Source organism: Myotis brandtii, unplaced genomic scaffold (genome assembly GCF_000412655.1).
Source record: "Myotis brandtii unplaced genomic scaffold, ASM41265v1 scaffold89, whole genome shotgun sequence".
Classification (NCBI taxonomy): Eukaryota; Metazoa; Chordata; class Mammalia; order Chiroptera; family Vespertilionidae; genus Myotis; species Myotis brandtii.
Genome location: NW_005371645.1, coordinates 2142132 through 2153816, shown reverse-complemented (window position 1 = coordinate 2153816; position 11685 = coordinate 2142132). Strand labels below are relative to the sequence as shown.

The 11685-nt window shown below is 44.3% G+C and overlaps 1 protein-coding gene across 1 annotated transcript in view; it reads left to right on the top strand.

Moving 5' to 3' along the window:
- The window catches only part of PROK2 (prokineticin 2), a 51233-nt gene extending 43419 nt beyond the window's left edge, over positions 1 to 7814 (top strand). The window contains exon 5 of the mRNA XM_014532388.1: positions 6401 to 7814. Within this exon, the coding sequence (XP_014387874.1) occupies positions 6401 to 6505 (105 nt within the window). The 3' untranslated portion in view covers positions 6506 to 7814. The remainder of the gene's footprint in view (positions 1 to 6400) is intronic.
- Positions 7815 to 11685: the final 3871 nt, after the last annotated feature.

Here is an 11685-nt window from a genome sequence, read left to right as displayed (position 1 = left end):
GCCCCCAGCTGCCCCCCACCCCTGCTGGCCTGGTCTCCCCATGCAGCCTGCTTGTTCAGTTGTTTGGTCATCTCTCACTAACCCCCCTGCCGGCCTTGTCATAGGCAGCCAACTTGTGAGGGTGTGAGGGTCAATTTGCATATTACCTTTTTATTATATAGAGGATTAATAATATAGGATTATTTTATGAAATTTTTTAATTTAACTATTTCCTCCAAAAATATTAATCTGAATATTTATTTTGTTCCACTTTTTATATCAAAATTTTAAGCACTAGTTTTACTTTCTTTAGCTGCATTTTTAAATGACAAATTATTCTTTTTTGAAGAAAAAAATTCAAATTAGAACATGGGTCTTTTGTTTATGTGAAAAGAAAATGGAGGATTTTAAATGATTAACTTTCTGTTACAGACTGAACCTGTGACAGAACATTGTAAACAGCTGTAATTTCAGGATGGAGTATAAAATTTTTGAAAATGCCAACTAAAATATAACTTCTATCACTACAGAATGTAGTGAAAGATGGTAGAGGAAAGCATAATGTGTTAATTGCCTCATCTTTCATCACATGATGTCAGGAACCTCTGTCTACTTTTGACCTCCTGGGGGCAGGATTGCAGCTGTGATTGCAGGGCCATTGGCCATTGGTGGAGAGATGCTGAGGAAATACATACAGCTCAGTTTAAGCAGAGCTTCTCAACCTGGCCACCACCAGCCTCAAGGTCAAGAAACTGTGTTTTAGGGGCTGCCCTGTGCATTGTGGGAAGTTTAGCAGCATCTCTGGCCTTTGATCTGCTATCTAGTTGTGACAACAAAAATGTCTCCAGACTATGACATGTGTCCCCTGGCAGGTTTGGGGGGCATTCAGAGGGGGTTGTGTTCTGGAATCACCTTGGTTGAGCACCGTTGGCCTCATGCTACATCAATCTAGCCTACAAGACACAATATGGAGATCAGCACCCACTGCTCATTGGGAGCTTCAGCAGCTACCCAGGCACACAGCTTCTTTTGGCCTCTCAACTCTATGGGTGCTACCAAATTCAAGGGCCAAGGTATGGGGCTCCCCTTGATCCACAGAAGCTACCACCCTTGTGTTTTGCAAATATGTTGTGACTCCCTAGCCCCAGAGGCCCGAGGCCTGCATGCCAACAGCTCCCCTAACCGATGTTCACACAGCCAGTGAGGCCAACCCACTGCTCCCATGTTCAGCCAGTCTTCTCGAGGGCACAGTGCAGCCAAAGGCCAAGGTCAGTGGGAAGGCCCAGCATCCCAGCCCAGGTCAACCCTCTCCTCACAAGAGGAAGCCAGGTTGATGATTGCATTATTTAGGGTTATATGAATGTATATGTATTTCAAAAAAACTTGAAGAAACAATTTAAAATGTAACCAAATTAAGATACATAGCGATCTTCATAATTAATAAAACCAGAAACTGGGAGTTTTGGACTCTCAGTTTTATTTTATGCATTATTCTACCATTTGATTTTTTAAAGAACTATGTACCAAAAAAGTTGTTGCAAAGCAGTTTTGTTACAAACTAGTGGCCTGGTGCATGGATTCGTTCACATTGAAAGAAAATTAATTAGAAGAAAGATTCGTGCGGTAATTACATTACTGCAAAAAATTACATGTCAAAATAGTATATCTACACTAATAAAAGACAAAGATGCTAATTGACCATACTTAGATCCCACAATATAAAAATATGTTTTTGAACCTTATGAAAATTAGATACACTGAAGCTGAAGAACATATATGCATATACCATGGAGATGGACAATAGTGTGATGAAGGCCAAGGGAGGGGGAATGGGGGACATCCTCAACAGTGTCAACATTAAAAATTTCTAATTAAAAAAAGATATTATCTTAGAACTGGAATTGCTGTGATGTAAAGTGTGTATGGCATTTTCACTATTATCAAATGACTTCCTAAACTAGATATCAAATTTATATTCCTATTAGAAATTCATAAGAGGTCCAATTTCCTCAAATTCTCACCAGTCCTTTGATACAACAGACCAGGATTAGGGTTAAGGCAAATGGCATGAGTTGTGTAAGTGGATGGTCAGATCCTGTTTTTATTTAGAATTTAATATTTTTTTCATTATGGGTTTTTGTATCAATTTTGAGTTTTGAAGATATTGCATTAAGATATTATCTTGACTAGTGAGTTTTTTGTGTCCCCTTACAGGACAGTGCCTGCTTGATGTTAATTAATTTTATTTCTTTTTGTAATTCTGATGTATATAAAAAGATCCTTTATTATCCTAACTTGGCATTTGCCTGATCATTAGCAGGATTAAGTATTTTTTCTATACATATTAACCATCTAGGTTTCTTTTATGAAGTATCTGAACATATCTTTTAACCACTTTTCTGTTGGGTAGTTTTCCTTCTCTCTATTACTATGCAGAACTAATTTATATGTCCTTTTAAAAACCTCTTTTTTACTTATATGCATTACAAGTATCTTTTCTCAGTCTGTACCTGACATTTTCATTTTGTTTATTGCATATTTGTCATATAGAAATTTATAATTATAATGTAGCCAAAATCATTAATCTCTTCATTTATGATCTATGCTTTGCAGTGTGTTTGCTTAAAACATTTTCTCTACCCCAATGTCAGAGGACTTTTCCCCTCTTTCCTTCTGAAAGTTTTAAAGTTTGGCTTTTCATATTTAATTCTTCAATTTATCAGGATAAAGTAGGAATCTAATTTTATCTTTTTCATATTTATATCTAGTTGCTCAACAAAATGTATTGAATAGTTCATCCCATCTTTTCTTAATTAATTTATAATGGAATCTATGTCATATACAAAGCTCAGATATGTAAAGTGAGTCTGTTTCTGTGTTTTCTGTTACACTTTATTTGTTTGTTTATTTTTGCACCAATTCTATACTTAACAAAATAATCCTATATAATAAAAGCATAGTATGCAAATTATCCCCTCAACCAGAGTTCTTCCGGGAGTTCGACCAGGGGTTGGGCCAACAGGGGGAAAGGAGGGAGGCCCTGAACAGCGGTGGTGGCAGGCAGCTGGGGGAAGGGAGGGAGGCTCCGGCCAGTGGCAGCAGCAGCAGCAGGTGGCCAGGGAAAGGGAGGGAGTACCCGGCTTGCAGCTGGAAGCCACTAGGGACCCTACCAGTGCACGAATTCTGAGCACTGGGCCTCTAGTAGTTTATAGTAAGTCTTTATTTCATGGTGGGTAGGATCTCCTTTTATTATTATTACTAGTGGCCTGGTGCACAGATTCATGCACATTGAAAGGAAATTAATTAGAAGAAATATTTTAATATTGCCATTCACCCTTTCTCTATAATAGAAGTGTCAGAGATGAAAGAAAATTAGTAAAATGTATATGAAAATAATATATAAATTGATTAATAAATAAACAATATTTTGTTGACAATGTCACTTTTTTTTGGCTTCAGAAGTATGTTGTGCTAATAGTTGGTCTTCCGATACATTCTGGTGTTGCATGAGATTGGTGCCAGCGAGAGCTTTGTATGTCTCGTGTATGCACGAGTCAATGTTTATTTTTAATGTTTATTTTTAAATTGCCAGTGTGCGTCATATGTGCCAGTCGGACAGGCGGTCGGATGTACATACGGTCGGTCACTTAGCCTTTTAGATAGATAGATAGATAGATAGATAGATAGATAGATAGATAGATAGATAGATTCACTTCCTTCCGGCTCCTTTTCCTTGGAGGTTCACATAGATAGATAGATGATAGATAGATAAAATGACACATGACTAGGCTTTTCTTCCCGTCTCCCATATAGTTTCTTCTTTAACATGACTGGAGAGAAACGCTGTTTCCTCTACTAAAACCTGTTGCCAATGGGTGAGGCTCATGCCTTCACTACGCGCTGGTGCTCTGCTCCATGTCTCCCAGGGCGTGCGCTTGGAGTGCTGGGCTAGTGGGAACATTGGGTTGATGTATAGTTGATTCTAAAGTCTGGACTGAACAGTTAGCTCCTGGACTCTGCTTGTTCCTCTGATATGCGTTGTCTGTCAGCACTTGCTCACATTGGCGACTGTCAGACACCTATTAGCTTGCCACTCTGTGTATGTAGATCTGGAAGTGAATGGGCCAGTGAAGAAATCAGCAAGGCTCTCAGCGTGTCATGTCAGAAACTGTGGTCTTTGTCATCAGAGCTGTCATATGAAAGGGGCGGGTTAAGATGCTGTACGAGGCTTGGCCTGTTTTTCCTTCCTGTCTGCTTTTGGCGCCGACAGCCCATGTGACAAGCCAGAGTGACCACAGCGTAATGAGCAGGACAGGGGGCACGGCGAGGGCAGCATTAGTGACAGGTGTTTCACTGGCTTATCTCTCTTTCATAATTGAAGTGTGAGCTCCATGATGGGCAGGGGCCTCCCTTGTTTTGTTTATTGCTGTATCCGCAGCACCTAAAACATGCTGGTGACACTCAGTAACTGGCTGCTGGATGAATGAATAAAAGGGACATGCTTGGTATTTATTTTTAGTTTCAATTCACTTCCTTCCGGCTCCTTTTCCTTGGAGGTTCACATTTGGGGCCAGACATTTCTTTGCTGTAAGGACTGTCCTGTGCATTGTAGGGTGGTTAATGACATCCTTGGCCCCGACCCACTAAATGTCAGTGGTACTGCCCTCTTGGTTGTGATGAACAAAAATGTCTCTAGATGTTGCCGATGGCCTGTGGGGGAGTGGCGGGGAGCATCACCCCCAAATGAGGAACACTGGTCCGCGCAGTCGTTTTAGGCTGGACAAAAAGGAAGCTCTCACAGTCCCAGAAGGGACCGGAAGTTCATGGAGTGTAACTTCTCCTACTGTCTATAGTCACCCAGCTTGTCCAGCGGCACCCACCTTCTCTGTCAGCAGGTGAGCCCAGCACCCACGCACCTTTGCCACACACAGTGACAGAACCATTCTGAGCGCAAGTCTGCACCGTGCTGGTGCCGTGCGGCCGTGGAGACACGGTCCTTAGAGCCTTGAAAGCGATGCCCTTTCAAAAAGACAAAGGAACGGATGGCTCCGCCTGCCCACCACACACAGCCCCCCTCCTCCTGCCTCCCTTTATATACATTGTTCTCAACCGTCTCCCTGGCCCTTCCAGAACCATTTTGGAAATGGAAGGCAGGAACGAAGAAAGAGGAAGAGAAGAAAGAGGAAAAAGGAGGTAAGAAGAACATGGTGTGGCCCCACTCAAAGTTAACACCCAGAATAAGTAGCCTTGATCCTTGGGCAACCAGAGTCAGGTCTGTTCCATCAGTTCAAACCAAACAAAGGTTAGGATGGTTCTGCCACTGTCTGCACAGTCCTTCTTCTTCATAAAAAGTATCTAGAAGGCACTGAAGATGCATCTCAGGTTTCTCACCAGGACAGGCCATGGGGACTGGTGGCCTCTTTGGGTGGAATAGTCAGAAATACGCCGGAATGGCACTGACGAAAGCATGTGGGTTGGAAACAGGAACGTGTCAGCTGTGGAACAGCCCTGAGGTGGGAGTCTGCTAGCTGGCCTCTCGCTTACCTGATTCTGAGGAACTTGCCCTCCCAGTTCACTGACTGTCACCACCTATAAGCTGGGGAGCTTCCCCCGAGTATCCTGCAGAACAACGGGCTGCTTCTCATGAGGCACCATTGCTGGGGAGGGGGGCTGACTGGCTCTCTGCCTGCAGAAGGCACATGCATGTGGAGTGCCTGCCACCGGCCCCTGCACGGAACCACCGGCCCAGATGCTGGTTGACCCTCCTCAACCAGCCCCGTTGGTGGCACAGGCAGGGTTCCAGGACTCTCAGAATGAGCCGGCCTTCGGCTGGGGCTCTGCCTTGGTGGGGTTTGCTTACTTCCATGTCAGCAGACCAAGTTTCCCTCTTGTTTCTCCCCCTTCCTCCCACCCCCGAGATTTTGATTCCTCTGACATCTGTGTGCAAAGGTGGGAAGCTATGTATTGCTTATTGTCTGTGAATTTACATTTGCTTATTAGATAGCTGTGGTCATGCCCACTGTGTCTGCTCTTCTTAAGGAGCTCCAGGAGCAGGAGAAAGAATTACAGTGAGAAAGAGTGAAAGGCAGTAGAGCTTGGTGGTTCAAAGCTTAGTCTCTGGTCCAACTGCCAGCCAAGCTTCAAGTTCTGGGTATGACCTTGGGCAAGTTACTAGTCTGGCTGCCTCGGTCTCTCACCTGGAAACGGGTCTCACTAAAGTAGCTGCCACGCTCGGTGGCAGGAGGATGGAAAAGGGTAACGCATAGAAGTGCTGACCACACGGCTGGGCAGCTGGGCGAGTTGTTGACACCCAAACGCCAGCTATTAGTCAAAGAGGTTTCCCAAGAAGAGTTTGGTGGGGTTTTGTTTTTGTTTGTTGTTTATGTTTCCTGCTCTGACTCGGTTTTCCTTTTTATTTTAGGTTCCATTTTTTGGGCGGAGGATGCTTCACACGTGTCCATGCATGCCTGGCTTAGCCTGCTCAAGAGCTGCAGTCAACCGATTTGTTTGTTTAGCCCGAAAGTAATCACTTTAGAGTAGAAACTTGAAATGTGAGCAGCCACATGATGCCTGTAAAATCTATTCCTTGCTATTGTTCCAGACATATAGTGTGCCAGACAGAAAAGCTAGTGCTTCCGCAACCTTCCAAGTGACATTTCTAGCTTTGATTTTTAAAAGACCTCTTTTTACTGAAAAACATTTAGTTTGGGGTAGAAATGTAACGTTCAAGGCATTATGGAACTGGTTCTCATTTCCCTGTTTGTGTTAGGATTTGGTTTGGCTTTTTTTAATGCCAATAACTCACCCATTTTCACAAAAATGAGGACAATAAGAATTTGATATTTTGTTACAGACACTTCTTTTTTCTTAAACCCTTCTCTCCCATCCCTGCCCCCCACACACATCCTTGCTCACCCTTTGGTCTCTCACTCCTCAAAGAATTTTAAGGCCCTCACTTTGTTCTTTGCCATTTACCTCCCTATCCTTGTGGCATTTTAAAATATGTGTGTGGTGGGGGAGGGGTGTCCATATCGTCCAGTTTGCTGGTGGAGTCACTGATGAAAATCAAGCTTCTTGATGATGTTTAAGCAGTGACGAGTGGAGAGCTACACTAGACCCCTCAGCATCTCTGACATGGAGTGAGGGTGGGAGCTGCTAGACGCCCATGGAGCCCGTCTGCGCAGGCCTCAGGTCTGCTGGGACCGTGTGAGGACAAAGGAATGGAGGGACAAATTAATTTAGTCCAGATTGATAGGTGGATTTTTAAAGAATTCCTGATACAGCAGTGTTTTCAGCTGGTGTGCCCCTGCACACTGGTGAGCCACAAGAATTTTTGACACCTGCAACACCTGCCTCTTTCCCTTAGATTGTCAAATTAAAAATGACAACAGCTAACACACAATATCCATCTGGTGTGAACGACTCAAATTTATACTTTTTTTTTGTCAGACTGGCAAAATATTCTTTTTGGCGTGCTGCAGAGGTTCAGTAATTAGTTTATGTGCAAGTCGCTACAGTACAGTATTACATAATTTCTTTTTTATGAAGCTAATTTTATTAGAAAACTCTTGTAGTTAGAGATGTTCCCAAAAATGTCACTTGAAGAGGAAGTACTGGTTTTATTATGGCATAAAACTAGTTATCCTTTTAAAATTGGTTTTAACTTGTAATTTAAACTTCATTTGTAACCAAAAGTTCTATCGTAATGGATTGCCTGCCATTTGTACCTGTATCACTATTGCTGTGTAAAAATTCTGTATCAGAATTTCTGTATCAAAAATCCTGTATCAGTACTGTATACCCCTTGATTTATTTTAATATTATATCCTTATTTTTGTCACAGTTGTCTTCAGTTTTTATTACAGGCTGATTTTTATATAGCCCACATCCCAAACTTGGCAAAGACTCTTCGGTTGGTCAAATAGCACTATTGTCTGCGCATTTTCACTTTACATACAGGAAAATTCTGTTTGCATGAATGTTAAGGAAGTACAAAAACCATGTAAGTCAGTGAGGTTTTGGAGAATGAAGGAAAATTATGACATACAGAACCGACTGCAACCAGAACGACTCGTGGGGTGTCACTGCCGATTCAGCAGGTAGTGACGGCGTGTCCGCCCTGGCGCTGGGGCAGGTGCCGGTGCTCGCCAGACAGCGATGCCAGCGTGGCCTGGCCTTGAAACCCAGCAAGTGTTGTAAATGGATTCAATGTCACAAATAAATGGCTTATGCAATGTGTCTCACTGACTAAAGCTCATCATGCCAACCTACTAAAAGGGTCCCGTGGTAGCTGTTTACTCCGCCAGGCCTTCGGCTCCCCAGAGAGCCGCTCAGAAATGTGGGGGGTTGTGCTGTGCTAATTACCATCCTTGGTCACGGAAGTAGTGGTTTGGGTTCAGTTTAGTCTGTGTTCAAGGAACATTCCTTAGTGAGTTCATTGAGAAAAAAATTTAGACTTCAGCAAGTGGAATCATGGGTAAAAAAAACAGGCAGTTCAGCAATTTTGCTAAATGTTGTTTTCACATAAGTGGTGAAAACAATTGGATCAATCATCCATTTTTTAAAAATATATATATATTTTTTTGATTTCAGAGAGGAAGGGAGAGGGAGAGAGAGAGAGAAATATCAATAGGGAGAGAGAATCATTGATTGGCTGCCTCCTGCACACTCCTTACTGGGGATTGAGCCTGCAACCCGGGCATGTGTCCTTGACCAGAATCAAACCAGGACCCTTCAGTCCGCAGGCTGACGCTCTATCTACTGAGCCAAACTGGCTGGGGCTCAATCATCCATTTTCCCATGTTAAAAATCATATAATCAACTTTAAAAAAATTTTACTTTTGCAAATACCAACTCAGTTTTTAACATGGAGGACTGAACGCAGCCGAGAGCGAGGTGGCCTAGAGCTGTATCTACGGACTCACTGCCACCCAGAAAACCAGCTTTGTCCTTTGAAACTCTGCCCTGGGTTATTTTTATGGAGGAATAATACTCCCTTTTTTTGCTTTTGTTAAATCTCACTTGAGGGTATTTTTTCTATTGCTTTTCAGAGAGAGTGGGAGGGAGGTAGGGAGGGAGAATGAGAGACAGAGAGAGAGAAACATTGATGTGAGAGAGACACATCAACTGGTTGTCTCCCACACATGGCCCAACCGAAGGCTGGGAGTGAACCCGAAACCCAAATACATGTCATTGTCTGGGAATCAAACCCAGGACCCTTCGGTGCACAGGCCGCCACTCTAACCACGGAACAGACCGTCCAGGACAGTACTTCCTTGTTTAGTGTATAGTTCTGTTTAGTTATTGTTTTAACATATTACCAAAGTTAGCTAGCACCTTTCAAATATTTCAAAAATACTTGTAATCAGACCTCATGGAGACTCTTTTTTATAATAATTCTATGCGAAGAACACAAAGTGTTGCTTTATGAAGACTGTGGCATGCTTTCCTCCAGGCCCACCCAGCATGGCCTCTCACTAAAATTGGGACTTCATAGGCCAGAATTTCTACAAGATAAGGGACAGCGACGTGCTCTGTAGTAAGTGTGAATAGATGGGATCCATTATGAGGTAGAAATGAATCTTATGCCTGAAGCTACTGACCAAACTCAAGTGCACCTTTGGATTTCATTGCAAACATAGACTTCCATGAAAACTCATTTCTGACTTCAACAACCTTATTTTAAAAGCAACACTTTTTTTGCAATATTAACCAGTTGGCTTTATTCAATTTGTTAATGAAATATGATTAATATGATCTAAACATTAATTTTCAATTGTTCTTTTTATTTTATTATAATTTCTTTATTGTGATAGTATTACAGATGTCTCCTTTGTTTTTGTTTTTTCCATTGACCCCCTCCACCCTCCTCCTGGCCCTCCCAGGCCTACCCCACACTAATGCCTGTGTCCATGGATTACGCAGATCTCTCTCTATATAAAATCCTAATATGCAAATACGCCGAACAGCAGAAGAGCAGAACAACTGAACAACCGAACAAACTGGTCGCTATGACATACGCTGACCACCAGGGGGCATGCACAAAACATGGTGGGGGTCGGCAGCAGGCAGCAGAGCATGGAACACGGCAGGCATTGGCTGCAGTGGGATGGTGGAGCAGGTGAGCAGGGGCGCCAGACCAAGGCAGGGCTCCGGTTGCTGTCACTGGGGTGAGCCTCTGGTGGTTACTGAAAATTCTTTGCTCCCTTGCGCCACAGTGCCACCCGGCACTCGCACACACTGCCGGCGCCCAGAGCCAGCCCCAATCACTCAGCGCTGTCAGCAAGTGCAAGAGGCAGCTCCCGGCCTCAATTGCCCCTCAGGGCTTCTCCACCTCCCTCCACCCGCTCCTGAGGAGCTATCGAGGCAGCAGCTGTTGCTTGCACCCACTGATGGCAAAGGCCCCATTCGCACCCGCTGCTGGCGCTGGCCCCAATCACTCCACACCGTCAGCGGATGCCAGTGGGGCTGGCACCATCAGCGAATGGGAATGGTGGTGGCAGGAGTGGGGCTGCCAGCAGACAAGGGACTGGGGGCCACAGCAGTAGGGGCCAGGCAGGGGCGCAGAGGATGGGCCGAGACCCGCCCCTGTACCCACCACAGCTTCGCGGCCCACAGTTTCTTTCAAGGTGCACAAATTCGTGCACTGGGACCCTAGTATGCATATAAATTCCCTGATTAATCTCTTCCCACCCACCTTCCCTCTGATTTTTGTCAGTCTGTTCCATGCTTATGTCACTGCATCTATTTTGTCAGTTTATTGTGTTTATTAGATTCCACATATGAATGAGATCATGTGATCCTTGTCTTTCTCTTATTTCACTTAACATAATACTTTCCAGGTCCCTCCATGCTGTCTCAAAGGATAAGAGATCCTTCTTATTTATAGCTTGCATAGTATTCCATGGTGTAAATGTACCACAGCTTTTTTATCCACTCATTTACTGATGGGCACTTGGGCTGTTTCCAGATCTTAGCTATTGTAAATTGTGCTGCTATGAACATAGGGGTGCATACATTCTTTCTGATTGGTGTTTCAGGATTCTCTGGATATATTCTTAGAAGTGGGATTACTGGGTCAAATAGCAGTTCCATGTTTAATTTTTTGAGGAAACTCCATACTGCTTTCCACAGTGGCTGCACCAGTCTGCATTCCCACCAACAGTGTACAAGGGTTCCCTTTTCTCCACATCCTCAACAGCACTTGTTTGTTTATTTGTTGACTAGAGGCCCGGTGCACAAAAATTTGTGCACTCGGAGGAGGGGGGGGGCGTCCCTCAGCCAGGCCTGTGCCCTCTCGCAGTCTGGGACCCCTCGGGGGATGACCACCTGCTGGCTTAGGCCTGCCCCCCTGGGGATTGGGCCTAAGCTGGCAATCAGACATCCCTCTGGCAGCCCGGGAGCCCTCAGGGGATGTCCACTTGTCAGCGGGGAGCTGGCCTAAGCTGCAGTCTGACATCCTTAGTGCTGCTGAGGAGGCGGGAGAGGCTCCCACCACCACTTCTGTACTGGCAGCCATCAGCCTGGCTTGTGGCTGAGCAGAGCTCCCCCTGTGGGAGCACACTGACCACCAGGGGGCAGCTCCTGCATTGAGCGTCTGCCCCCTGGTGGTCAGTGTGTGTCATAGTGACCAGTCATTCCCAGTCTATCTGCTGTTAGGGTCAATTTGCATATTACCCTTTTATTATATAGGATAGAGGCCTGGTG